Raw genomic sequence first — 14,606 nt, 5'->3', positions numbered from 1 at the left:
TCCTGCCACTTACTGATGATGAGATCATCTCATTCAGGGGATATGCAGAAATATGGGGGGAAATTTGTCCCTGTTTAGTATTTGATCATAAATGGTGCAAAAGGAGATGGTCAAGGCAGAAAAGCAGATCTTTGGTAATGGGTGCAATCTGACATCTGAATTTTGTTCATCAGGTCTGCGAAGAGAGCAGCAGAGCTCTGGGCACCCACCCCATTTCAGAGAGGCTATAGCTGCCCTACAGTTCCTAACCAAGAGAACTCTCTTGCACACGTTCCATCCAAACATAGGAATCCTACACTTACAGCCTTATTTTGGAAAATAAGTCTGATATCTCAGGAGCATGGCTTTCCTTGTTCTGGCATCCCGACATGTTGTATCACACACAGTGGTGAGTGAAGTGACACCTCTTTATGAGGAAGGACCTCTGGTTTTCCCCCTCAAGTGGTTTGAATAGAGCAATTGGCAAATGAGATGGTCTGAAACTATTTCAGTTAATTCTGTGTCATTTATTAAGTGGTCATGCATGGTCATAGCCCTGACTAGTTTATTTCTGTGTGTCCTTTGTATTTAATAATTTCCAGGGTCACACTGAGTGACCACATTCTAGCTTGGGTGATGAATTGGTGATCTACCTCCACACCACACTCATCTCATCAGCCTGTACTGGCTGATCCCTGTGAAAGGCATAGCAGTGCTTCTGCCAGGATCAGATTTCTGCTGTCCCTCCCCTGTCCATATACAGCAGGTTCCAATGCTTCTCTTCACAAACATGTGCTGCAAACAATGCAAAGCCCCTCTCACACTCCTCACCCTTCACATGGCAGCCAGGAGTGGTTGGTTTCTTTAGGGCTCTGCAGGCATCATTCCCTTGTGAGAACGGCTGATCCTTGTTTGTGCTTTCTGACACACAGACAAAGGGTAACCCAAGACAAACATGGGTGTCAAGCAAGCCCCCTTTAGCTAGTGACTGAATGCCTTGAAATGCCTCTGAAAACACCCCAAGAGAAATGGCACGTGCTGTTCTGTGGTGTGATGCAACACTGATTTGTTGCATCTACAAAACATCCTCATAATTGTGTGAAATTGAGTGTGAACAAGCAGTTGAATTGCAGTTCATCAAACATAATTAAATTGAAACACAGCAGCAGAAATACCCCTTTTATCTTGTGTAAGGACTGATGACATAAATACAGAGCACCTCAGAATCAAAAAATTGACTAAGCAGATGTTTGCTAGTCTGTGAATTCTTTTGTAATGCAAAAATTACTTTTATCTCTCACTGCCTATTTTTGAGTGCTCATCACTGTGCTGCCTGAGTGCTTTGATAAAGGGCAATAAATATATTTAGCATATGCTTAATTCATTTAAAAAATCAATCTCCTTTATGTAATTTGACAACAAAAGAGAAATCATGGAAAATACATTTATAAATGTCTGCTACACTTATCTCGATTGTAACTATCTCTTTGTCCAGAATTTTAAAAAAAAAAAAAAAAAGGTAAAAAAAGTACAAAGTAGTTAAAAAGAAGAAGATAGAGCTTAGATTGTGTGATCTCTCCTGTGAAGAGTGTCATCTTCTAATGGTCCTACATAAAGTCTCCTTCATCCCCATAGAACGTAGTGCAGCATGGACTCAAAATAAAGTGGATGAATTTAGTCCAGAAATGGCCTTGTGGTGAGGAAGGAAAATAGCAAAATCTTCTCTGTCTTTGTCCAAAAGATGTCAATTTGATCTACAAAGAGAGGTGTCCTCAACACCACCTTCACCTTAGCCAGCCATTGCATGGAGGCAGGCACTGATTGCATGGAGCATGAGGGTTTCCCACTGAAAATACCGTGGTGCAGGGATTACAGTGCTTTTGTCCCCAGGTGCCCCAGGCATCGCCTGGACATGGCAGCCAGCAAGTGCAGCCTCAGTGCCTCCTTCCCACTGACAAGTAGAGAAAGAAGGACAGTCTGGTCCAGACCACAGACCAGATTTAGAGATGAATAACATAAACATGTTAAAACAATCTACTTTACATAAGCAGAGGGGCTCTTTTTTTTTCTTTACAAAAGCTAGGCTTTGAAAACACATTCAGGGATTAGGGCTCCAAACAGGAGATGTTGTAGGCTGTATATGAGACACAAATTATAACCTTGCATCCCAATCCAGATTATTTCAGCATGATAGATCCTTTGCAGATTCCAACAATCTCATGATTGTCCAACCCTTGCATTTTCTATATGCTGTAAATTTTAACTGAACAGTGTACTTTCAAAGGCAGGAAAATCCCTTGAAAGGACTTATCTGCAATTTGAAGTACCAGTATCTCTGCTAGACCTGACCTTCACTCGCTAGGCAAATGCATCTGTCAGTATAAATTGCCTCACAGTGGCTTTATCCATGATTTCTCCATGATGGAGCTGAGACCCCATTTTCTGTTTGAAAGCATTTGAGCTCTCAAGTCAGAAAAGAGGTCAAAAAACAAGCAGTGGCCTCAGAGACTTCTCAGATCAGCCTGGAAAACATGTCAGTTTTTGTTGCCCTCAAGAAAATAGACATTGTTCTCATTAACTGCATATTAGGCCAACTCAAATGACTAAGAACCCTTTAACAGCCAGGTCACCAGGAAAGCAGATTTCAGCAGGAGGCCAAGACTGAACATGTGACCCCACTCTAAGGGTCATTGAATATATGTTTGAAATGCCCAAATAAAAGTTCAAGTAACATTTTCTTTTCAGGGTTTCATCCCTGGTTTTGAACTTATGTCATAGAAAGCAGAATCCAGCCCCAAGACAATCTTCAAGGGGAAGAATAATGCTGTAATAACACAGTCAAGCTTGCAGCCCTGGCAATGAATGCTTATCTCACACTGCCCTCCCAGTGAGTAATGTTTAAAATAAATAAATACTGCAGGGGAGTTGTTGTTAGTGCAATTGTTGGGTTGTATCTTTGTGGCAAGCTTTTTATCATAATAGTACAGGACAGTACAGCTTGTTTGCAAGTCAAGTTTGAGCCAGAGTGCAAAAGCACATAAAGTCTGTTAATAAATAATGGACTGGGCATGTGGGTTTTGCAGAGTGACTTAAAAAGTCAAGCCCCTCGAAGTACAACATTATGCAAGTACTATTGAAACAAAACAAAAGAAAACAGAGAGACTTAATTTCCAGTCCCTTGGAATGACAGACATGCTCTCCTCAGGAGAGAGTGGGACCCATGAAAGTGTGATGGCAGATGCAGCAATACAGTTTCAGCTGTACAGTAACATGCCTTTGTGTCCTCCCTCTTGTGTTGTTCCACCCAAGCAGTGGCAATGGTACTACAGCTTGCTCATGAATTATGGTACCTGGAATGTGTTTTCTATATCTGAAGACTATCACACAGTCAGAGGGACAGATCCTCGGATCCTCTCTCCTGTCTGGACAGATCCAGACAGGTTGGTATTTTGTGGATTTGATGATGTCATACCATACAGAGGTCTAAAGCTTATCATTATCTTGGATTTAGGAACTAGCAGCAGCAAATGCCAACATCTTAACCTTCCCAGTGTAAGGACACAATAGACTAGAAAGAGAAAAAACAGTCGGGGCTCCATAATTTTGTTATACAAAGCTAGCAGCAGTTCTTGACCCAAGAGGGACCAATGAATTATACTGAACTGAAGAGAGGTCAGGTCATTGACCTCAAGGGGCAAGACCTCTTCCTAAAAAATACCAGCCTAGCAGGATGGTCTGTAACAATACCAGTGCATGTTGGCAGACAACACTGTTTTGCCCAGCTTAAGAACTGCCTAATGCCAAGTCAGGCATGCCATCCCAGCACTTCATAATGTAAGTTATAAACAGTTAGAAAAATTAAACACTTACTTGGTCCAAGACCTACAGAAAATGCAGCAACATAGACAAGCAGGCTGACCAGTGAGAGCCATTTCAGGACAACAGGAACCTCCCCACTTTCCATGTGAGACCCTGTTGTGCTTTTGCCTCCTGCCAGGGCAGTCCTGTTCAGTTCTCCTGTCCTGACAACATCTGGGCTTTGTACATCAAGTGACAATCTTTCTGTTGAAGTCATGTTTGCAAAAAGGTCCTTGAGACTCCCATTGGTGACGGTGAAGTTTCCTGGTCTCTGGAGTGAGAAATCCTCTGGAGACTGGCTTCTACAGACCTTGGTGAAATTCACATGTATGTTATGGTTCACTAAGCCCATAGTGACCAAGGATATTGCCATAACAGAAGAGCCAATACACAAAAAAGTTTTACTTCCAACTTGATCCACAAAAAACGTGGCTGGTACTGTGCTGACCACTTTAACCACTCCAACTCCAGCAGAAGCTAAGCTGGCAGCTTCATTGCTCTGGAACCCAACTGATTTCAGAACAGTCGATGCATAAAATAAAATGTTGGGTTGCCCAGTTGTTTGCACAAAAAACACTAGAGTGAGTCCTACCAGCATTCGGGCCCTCATGTTGTTTTTTGAACGAAACAGGTCCAAGAAACTATACTGATGTTCATCTTTCAGGGAAGACTTAATCACAGTAAGTTCTTTAGTAGCATCTGACGTTTCCCGTAGCCTCTCCAGTACTTTTCTCGCCGCTTCATCATTATTTTTCATCACAAGAAACCGAGGGCTTGGTGGAAGGAAATACATGGCAATAGCTTGCACAGCACCTAATGGAATCACGAGGCCAAACATGTACTTCCAGCCATGAGATATGCTGGCAAATGCGTAATTTGAAATGTAGGCAAAGAGAATGCCTATCACAATCATGAGTTCATTTAATGACACAAGGAGGCCTCTTCTATGCTGTGGGGCGATCTCGGCGATATACACGCATGTTGCAATTGATGATAATGATATGGAAATACCTATGGCAATCCGGCCCACAATAAGTACCTTGTATGATTCATAGGGCAGCAAAATCAGACTCCCCACCACAAGCAAAGAGGATGCAATAATAATAGCAAGTCTCCTTCCAAATCTGTCTATAAGAAATCCACCAGTAAGGGATGCAAATAAGGCCCCAAAAAGCAGGGAACTTACAATGACCTCCTGCTCTTTGCAAGACAGTGTCAAAATGCTGCTCATCTGAAGAAGAGCTCCGGAGATAAGGCCCAACTCATAGCCCATCAGAAGTCCACTTATGGCGGCAATGGCAGAAGACAGAAAGGTGAATGTCCCACAGCCTGAAATAAGAGGATAAAACAAAAAAACTTTAAAGAGCGATTTCTGCAATTTTCTGACAATTAATAATGATTTCATTTGATAGACCAGTTTAAAAAATCTCTCCATAACTTTTAGGCAAAGCAGTTAGGTACAATACACATCCAGCAGCAGCGGTGACATAAAACCTATTTACATAAAAATCTATTTCTGAAAAGAAAAAAAAATAATAATAAATATAAAATCTTTGGCTTTAATGCTTTTGTGTCCCTTATCTTCCTGATCAGAAGTCAATAAGGTTTTGATCAGGTCCTAAATAATTAAACCTTCTACCTCAGAATATTACTGCAAAAAGAAATGGTGAGAAAGCAATTTTTGCCTTGAGATTTTTCAGTGTTTTTCCTAAACTGAGGAAGTCTCATCCACCCAACTAGAGAACCATGAGCAAAGAAAGCATAAATTTCTTAGCCAAATTGCTTCAACCTTGACTCAAATAAGTAACAAGTTTTCCCTCACCACTTATTATTTCCTTTGTTTCACCTGAGGATGACATGAAGGCTGCTGGTACCATTGTTTTTATTTTGCCAAATTGGCGATATATTCAGTGAGCACCAGGCTGATGCAGATATCTGGGATATTCTAGGGAAACTGATCTTTGAGGCAAACATGAACTTTCGGGGCTTCGTTCATGTCTAAACTCAGATTCTTTTGAATATCTTGATCAAATATTTTGCATCGCGTTGACTGCCATAATGTCAGGAATAAGAAACAGATGATGAAAACAATGCAGATTATATGCCTTTGAATGTCCACTTTAAAACAAACTCATTTTATACAATTGTGATTCATTGTTTATTGTTACAAGACAGATTTGACTGATCATATTCTACTAACTGTGAAGCCTTTTGCACCCTAAACCTTGAGGAATATATCAGTTTGTTATTGTTGGTCTCATTCTTTCTCCCAGCATGATTTTCCTCACATCATGATGTTGGCTGCCACACAACTAGGAAAAGAGTAAATTAACTTCTGATTTTGCAGTTTGTGTCTGAGGAGAGGTGGCTTTTGCAGCATCATGGAGACTGGATTTATTTAATTCTCCTGGAATGAGTGGGATACAGTCTAATTCCAAATGATACACAGAGTTTGTTTATTTTTAGCTAATTTTTCTAAGGCGTTAAGGCTCTTTTTTTCACGTTGACTGCTCACAGTTCCCTGCCAATGATTTTGAGCACATTGGTGTGGATCAGTCCCATTTGACAGAGGATATTATTACGTTTCAAAGGCAAATCTTGAATAGAGAGAAGGAGAGATGCCCTAACAGTACATCTGCACAGCTGAAGTAAACAGTGCCAGAGCCCTTGCCCAGACCCTGGCATGTGGCCATATACCCTACTAAATTGCTGGCAGGATCCCTGGCACATTTGCACCCCAAGCCACCTTATGTTCTCCTAACAACTCCTAGAAGCAAACAATTCCACCATCCCACCCTGCAGCCACTCCACAGGCAGACGGGTTATTTTGGAGGGTAACACAATATAACCATGAATATAAGCAATGCCTTGGGGGTCAGGGGAGAGGTGCAAGCCCATTAAGTTCATTAAGATAAATATCACCTATTAGCTCTCCTAAGTTTGAACCAAACAGCAGCAGCCCTGAGATATTGAGTGCACCAAACGCACCTCAACTCAAACTCAAATGCATCACACCTCAGGTGGTGTGGCTGGCAAACCAGAGACAGATAAGAGATAAGGGAGAAGCACATGGTTTTGTCTTGGTGGGCCGTTAGGACACGGGGAATGGGATTATTATGAAAAGTGTTTCAGAAGGTGGGGGCAGGTGGTAGATTTATTGGGATGGAGATGGGACATCTTGAAGAAAATATCAGAAACAAATTTTCAAAATGCTCCAGAGATGGAACAATCTTTTTTATATTGTTGTTGTCCATATCAGTTAATATTTCTAAAGCTTTTTCTTCCTTTATATCTGCAGTATCTGAGACCACTTCACTTATTTTAAACAGAAGCATAGATTACATCCTGCTGTACTTCCTTCACCCATTGCACAGTACTTCAGTGGAAATACTGCTGACTACAGCTAAGCTGCTTTGTGCTGCATCCTGCAATGCACACATGCAATATTTGTTCCCTTCCAATGAATCCTGGCTGGAAATCTGGGTTGATAACAACACAGCATTATGCCAAAGGAATGAGCATATCAGAAACTAAACTGCTAATCTGATTCCAGTGCTCTGCCCAAGCCACTGTTCAGTGCTTATGCTTTCTTGAATATCTCTGTATTTTATATCACTGAGCCACATATATTTAATGTAGGATTTTACCTCAATTGATATATTATGGAGTAGAGAGTATTGTGTTCATCCAGTCTGACACTCACAAACAGCACAACATTATCCTTCAGACATGCTTCAATTATGTTTTATCTGAACCAGGTGATTTAAAACATTCAGCTTTGATTTTAAAATGACGAGTGATTGAAAACCAATGACTTTAAGAATTAAGTCATCCCAATGGTTAATTGCTTTCACTGTAAGTTATCTGTAAATTATTTCTAGACTTAATTTCTGCAACTTCAACTTCCAGCCATCAGATCCCATTCTCCATTCCCACACTTAACTGTGTTCACCAAGTACAAACTTATAGCCTGTCATTAAGTCATCTAACAGACATCTCCTTTTTAGCTACTTATCCTGTGAGGCTTTACTAGTTTACCAATCCCTTAAGTATTCAAACCTCTGTTCTCTGAACATTTTCCAAACCATCAGCTTCTTCAGTAAATTGATCTGCACCAGTGCTCCTGCAGTGATTACACAGTGCCAAACAGAAACTTGACATAATTTTTCCAGTCCTGGAGAACATTTTCCTCTCTACTTGTCCAAGAATTCTCACAGACACGTATAGAAGCTTATCTCCTGGTTATCCTTCAGGAAAACCTACTTATTTTCTGACTAGATTCTTTCCAAGGCACTGTCGTGCCTTTAAATATGGCTTGCCTCATTGCATCCTAATGAAGAATGCAAATCACTTTACATTTGTCTGTATTAAAATACATAGCATAGGTTCAACTTACCTAACTGTGAGACATCAACATCATCTCTAGATTTCTCTTGTAAACACTTGAGAAAAGTAGGCACTTCTAGACATCTGAATTAGGTCAGATGCCTACTTCCCTCCATTGCCTATAAAAGGCAACTGTGCAGCTTGCTCAGATGCAGATGTCTAAAGTTAGAAGAAAGGAACCCCAGACAGCACATTCACTTGCAGTCAGCAGGCCAAGGCATCCAAATTGCATTCAGCCAGTGACATATCCCATTTATTGATCACCCATCACCTTTATCACCTTGTTAAATAATCTGTTATTATTTTCTTCCTAGAAATTGAGAAAAAAACATTAAGTAACACAGGGGCAAAACCTGAGTTTAAGGCTCTGCAGCAGAAACACATGGACAGTGTACCCTACTGATACTGTGAAGTCTGTGTCCTGCACAGTTCTTAATTCCTAAAATGTTGGAGTGCCATTTTTGTATGGTTTCAGTTTCTGAATGAGAGTGTCAAGTCAAATATCTTGATAGAGTCCACCACCAGCACTGTTCTTTACCATCCAGACTGTGATCACATCAGCCTGCGGTCCTTAGATCAGAGAAACTGAGATGGTTATTTATTTTTAGTCTGAGAGTCTGTACAAGCTGGATGTAGAGCTTGGACATCTGGGAATTGATAGGGAAGCATTCAAGTCCATGTATTTCTTGCTTCTCCTAGTAGAGCAACTTGATCAATGTCTTCATGTTTATTTTGTTTGGTTTTGCCGGGTCAGCTGGTATCTTTCTTCATGTGTCCAGTGACACATACCCACAGTTGTATAGAAATAGTGGAAGGCTGTAACTAGAGCACCCCGAAATGAAAACCAGATCCTGATGTGATGCAGAGACACACTGTCCTTCTGCATTAGCAGCAGCAAAGTCAGTAGTTAACTTGGTGTCTCTTGTCCCTCACAGGCACTATTCCACTGAAAAACATTGTTATATCACCATGAGGTTTTGTTTTAACTGGTGTACCCGAAATCTGCCTGTTCGCAACTGCCTGCTGAGATAAACCTTGAAATCCCTGCTCAGTTTCCCTTCACGGCCTTCCTCTAGGCAAAATTCCCTCTGACTTCAGCATATGTTTTGCTTTAACATTTCCAGATAAAGAATGTTGCAGTAGTTACTCTCACAATCCTTTTAAGTGTCACTTTTAATGATGCTGCTGTAGTTCTTAGGCATTCATTTTTTTTAACAAAAAGCTTTTATATATATATATATATATATATATATATATATATATATATACACACATATATATATTTCTCTTGTTTTTATGAGATGCCAGAAAAACACATGGCAGTGTACAGCCCCAGTGGAATAAAATATTTTAATGATAGCTTCCAGAGAATTTTCTCCTTCTGTCTGCCACTAACACCATGGCTAATGAGTGTGTGGCTGGTATGTGACAAGTGATTGGAAAGTCTATTCTCTAGTTTCCGATGTAAACACAGTGGTTTCTCACAACTGTTGTTCAAGACAAAAGCAGCCCTACTTGGCAAACAAACCTATCTTTAAGAACATTTGTTGGAAGTGTTTATGCTTGGTTCCTGAAAAGGAGACCAACTGCAGTTGTAGTACAGCAGCACAGTGTACTGACGATGAGGCTGGATGGGGCCAAGTACTAAGGGTGTGCCCCTTTACTTATTTTCTAGCACATACTTGGGAAAAAACAGTCCTTCCAAAGGCACAGTATTTGGTCTGTGCATGTATTCTATGGGCATTATGGATAAATGATCAGTGCCAGGGAAGATCTGCAAGCAGGCTGATCTGGGAAACGCCACTCTTCACCCACCTAATGGGAGGGAGAGATATGGGAAAGGAGCCCTTTCCAGCTCAGTTTGGCAGTACCATGCTCCACATTAGTCCAGGCACCAAGATTTCTGTGATGTAGGTTTTTCTTGCTTTCTCCCAAGAGATCATTCAGTAGAAATGATCTGCATATAGGAAACTACTGGGAGGGGGGAAGGAAGATTACTTTATGCAACTTGTGCAAATATATGTATTTTGATAGGAGGGGACTCAATAATCTCTTCCACCATGGCACTTTCTTCTGTTTACTTTGATTTAATCTGAGATGAGAAATGTCTCAGTTTGGAAGGGAAAGAAAGTATTTTCCTGTCAGGAAAGTTCTTTAAATCCTTACAATTTCTTTGATCTATTTAGACGTTTGGAAAGTGAATTCAAATTCTGTCAACCATTGGTTAATAAGCACAGGTTAGAAAATTGCAGTGAGTTGAATGCATTGCCTAGATAGAAACCCACAGAATGGAATATCTTTTTTTTTAATAGAATAAAATATCTACTTTTATCTACAATAAATTTTAAAACTACAGCATCTGCTTTTGAAAATTTTAAGCTATCTCTACTAGCTTAAAATACATTTCTTTTCCATCTGAGTGTTGACATACAAGAAGTGTGTCTTTCAAGGGATATAGTATTTAAATTTCCCAAATTGTCATGAAAGAAGATTTTGCTGAAGTGTACAGCATGATGATCACTTTTTTTTTTTTTTAAGATAAATGCTTGATGGCGTGTATTGGAAATTGCTGCATAATTAAATCATGGTTTTGCTTCTCATAAAACATAATTCCCCTGTTTTCATGTTATTATGATATTTGCTGTGCTGCCTTAGTCACTTTCTCTATCATATCCAGTCGTCTGGTATAAAGAGATATATATTACCCTATTGCCCTATTCCAGCACCTGAGTTTTTTTAGATCCAGTAGCAGTTCAGGAGGTGCATTTCTCCAATTAGCTACGATACATCTGATCTACCTGTCCCTCTAGGAGTCTGGCATGGGATCTAAAACAGTTACCCAACAAGATCTTACTGGATGAAACAAATGGCAGTTTTGGGACAAAGCTATATTGCAAACAGAGCTGGAAAATCTCAGAAAATATTAACTCAACAGAAAATAATGTCAGGGCCATGTGGGATCACAATCATTTGACAAATGGGACTCCTCCCACCCAAGTGTGAAAGGCAAACTCAAATCAACTACTTCATAAATTGAACAAAAAGAGAAGGTGGAAAGAAACTGATGTACCACTCATCTAAACTCCTCCAGTGGTGGGAAGCACTGAATACTTTGTACAGCATAAGCCAAATTAATGTACTTTTTAAACAATATTCAAATTTATGAACAAAAGCTCCCTGACAATGGAAAGACAGTGAATGTATATCCTGGACAGGCAACCCTGACATGGGTCTTACTGCTCTGCTATGTAATTTCATCATGTCAAGAGGCAGCCTATCCCCTCATTACATGAAATGGCATTTGGGTTTTGTTCGTTTCTAGTAAGAATCAACAAGTTATTTTAACTTCCAACTATGTAAGTACATATTCCTCAGGTTACTGCTTTAATTTTTGAGGATAGGGAGAGATGTGTAATTTGCATAGTCTTCTAATCTTAATCCATATGCTACAGAAACTTTTCTATCTATTTATTGCTATCCTACAACCATCTGCAGTGCTCTGCTCAGTCCCTACGGCAATGTTAAATGTGCCTGCACACCTACTGACCTTCTGTTCTTGGCTAACCTCTGCTTCCAGTATCAGGAGACATTGCTTGACAGATCACTGTTACACTCCAACAAAGCATTTGTGCCTGTGGTTTCTGAATGTTCCTGTGCTAATCAGTTCATCCAGCTCTAAGTGAACAAAATCTGTTTGGGACATTGTCATTTCTGTCTTATGAGCATGATGTCCTGTTTGAGTACAGCTTCCTTGTGGCTGAGAAATATGATTGTGGTGCGTTATCCCCTTAATCTTATCATCTGGGAAAGAGTTTGAAAATGCAAAACCACGCTGCAACTGAGAAAAACTGGCTGGGTAGGACAGCAAAGATGAAGAGCTATGAAATTCAGTTTCTGCACTTAAAGATTTATTGCAGAATAAATGTTACAGCTGATTTTTGAGGGTGCCAGCACAGAAATCTTGTTTCTTCCTGAAATGCTAGGGAAGTAAAAACTTCCAGGAGGGAAGTAAAAACAGGAGGGAGACGCTGTCCCCTCACCCTGTACTGTTCCCCTGCATGGGCAGGTGCAGTGCTTGCCTAGACTCCCTCCACTCACTCCAGTGAAAAGGGCTGAACTGCCCCCAAGTGTGCAAGGACCAGATCACTGTTGTTAGAGGGCAGCAGGTTCTCCTATCTTTCAGATGACTGATCTTCACAGAAGAAAAGGATTTACACAACAGACAGCACCTACACGAGCAGAAGGACAGAGGCCTTTTAGGGAAACTATCACACAAACCTTCATTCAAAATTCAAGCTGGCAGTCCCCTTCCTTACGTGTATGTTCCTCTCTTCCAGTTTTAGAAATGGAGAAGGCATGTCCCGAGAGTGCCCTGGCTTTGTTCTCCCCCAGCCCCGAGCATGAGCCATGCTGGCAGCTGCTGCTGGCCAACAGCTGGCACCCAGCTCCTGCCTCCTTACCTGCTGCAGCCGGGAGCCGGGAGCGGCCGCCGCCCCGGCTGCGCTCCTCATCCTCCCCTGCTCTCATCGTCTGGCTCCGCTGGCTGAGCTCCTCCGTGCTCTGCCCAGGTACCATCACTGCCCCCTTCGCACCTTGGGCGGGAGCACTTCACACGGCTGTGGCCCTTCCCCGGCCGGCCAGGAAAGGACAGGTTGTTTTCCTCATGGCAACAAGTCCCTGAAGCTGGCTGAAACCAAATGCAAACCACAAAGTGGTTTGTGAACAACTTTGTTGCTATTTCAGAAGGCTTTGCCCTTTGCTGTGACACGGGCTGTTGCTATTCTGGGGAGCCTATTGCAGGCGAGGGGAGGGCCGTCTGTCGGAAGTATTGCTTTGCCTTTTAACAAATAGTTGAGACATCAGACATCTATGCACAGCTCCGTGCACATTCCTTACCCATTCACTTACAGGATGTCTCTCTCTTTTCCCCTGTCTCTCTTTTCCTCCTCTCCCTGTTGTTCATACACACAGGTTTTTAGCAGAGAGGGCACACTGAAGGGAAGGATTTGCTCTGTCAGCTAAAGTTAGGGCACTGAGCACACACACGCAGCATCACTCCGCTCTCGTAACTTATGAGCAAATTTTGGTGAGAAGTAGTGGAGAGGAAAACAACCATGGCAGCCCTTTGCAGCCTGTGATAGTAGTAACCAGGACTTTACATGGCAAAGATGCGGATGATATTTTACAAGGAAATGCAGGGCAAGCCACCTTCTTTTCCATGACAATTATTTGTAGTAAAAAACTGAGACTGTATCAGCTAAATTGAGTCAAAGACTTGATTTTGATCACTGCTGGGAGTCTCTCCAGCCTTACTCGTTTCTGTGGCAGCAGTGGCCAGAGACTGGATGGCAGCAGGAGGGAAGGTTTGCAGCGGGTGCAGGTGAGCTGGCTACAGAGCCTGCCTGCCCTGCTCTGTCCCAGTCCTGGTGGGAGAGCCTCCAAGTGCTCTCAGCAGACCCGCTGCCTCCATCAGGCAAGTTGTCCAAGCTACCCCCAGTGGGAATCACTGTTGTATAATCTGGCAGTGCTGTAGGCTTCTTGTTTGTGCTCTCTGATTGCTTGCTTGCTTGTTTGTTTTTGTTGTAATACACTAACGCCTGCAGATAGCATGGGAGGGAAAGGTAGACATAGAAACTTGGTAGCTTTTGCAGTATTTCCAGACAGGAGAATTCCGAAACATTTTTCCTTATGTAGAGCAGGCATAATAAGCCCTTTATCGATGTTTGCTTAGCAAGAAAAACGTGATGAAAGATATTGTAACTGCTCCATCTGACAGATGCCTCACTGCCAGCTTCAGAAAATGAACCGCCAGGGATGCCATGGGGGATTGCTTCCATTGGGGAGTCTGGGTTTTGGCAGTGCCTTTTACATGTAGTTAGATGAGTCAGCCAAACTCTGCTCTCACATGCTACATACTTTGCTTGTAAAATGTCCACCTGTCAGTCAGTACAGGACGCTGTTGGTGCTGTTAACAATTCCTTGACACATCCAGAGAGGTGTTGTTTCTTCATGGAATATGTGCAAAAAGTAATGTTAATTTTTAAAGAAATTATTTGTATGTTTTGGGGGAAAAAAAAAAAAAGAGGCTGTTTAGGCTGGGGAAGGAAAGAAAATGTTTTCATCGATCAAACTCAGCTGTGATAAGATTCCTCTGTGATAATGTGATGTGTAATCGACCTCCTCTAACAACCCACACCTCATATAACCCACAGCTCGGCTCAGTGCAAGCTCTCTGGAAACTCAGCTGAGTCCATGGGTGCACAGCTGTTCCCACATCCCAAGTGCCTTTACGTGTAATGGTCCTGGAGATGCCAGAGAACTGCAGAGGTGCCTGTGGCAACTCGACAGGGAGGAAAGTTTTGCTCCCAAATGTGAGGCCCTAG

At 41.7% G+C, this 14,606-nt stretch overlaps 1 protein-coding gene across 1 annotated transcript in view; it reads right to left on the bottom strand.

Annotated features, from left to right (window-relative positions):
* Positions 1-12,969, bottom strand: part of SLC2A12 (solute carrier family 2 member 12) — a 29,743-nt gene extending 16,774 nt beyond the window's left edge. Inside the window, exons 1-2 of the mRNA XM_066179142.1 lie at positions 12,684-12,969; positions 3,850-5,166 (exon numbers count right to left, since the gene is read on the bottom strand). Of these exons, the coding sequence (XP_066035239.1) occupies positions 3,850-5,166; positions 12,684-12,798 (1,432 nt within the window). The 5' untranslated portion in view covers positions 12,799-12,969. The remainder of the gene's footprint in view (positions 1-3,849; positions 5,167-12,683) is intronic.
* Between the last annotated feature and the right edge of the window lie 1,637 nt (positions 12,970-14,606).

The sequence above is a fragment of the Chamaea fasciata genome, unplaced genomic scaffold (assembly GCF_029207755.1).
Source record: "Chamaea fasciata isolate MVZ Bird 193981 ecotype frontalis unplaced genomic scaffold, bChaFas1.0.hap1 SCAF_3, whole genome shotgun sequence".
Classification (NCBI taxonomy): domain Eukaryota; kingdom Metazoa; phylum Chordata; class Aves; order Passeriformes; family Sylviidae; genus Chamaea; species Chamaea fasciata.
This window is presented reverse-complemented; position numbering and strand designations above follow the sequence as displayed.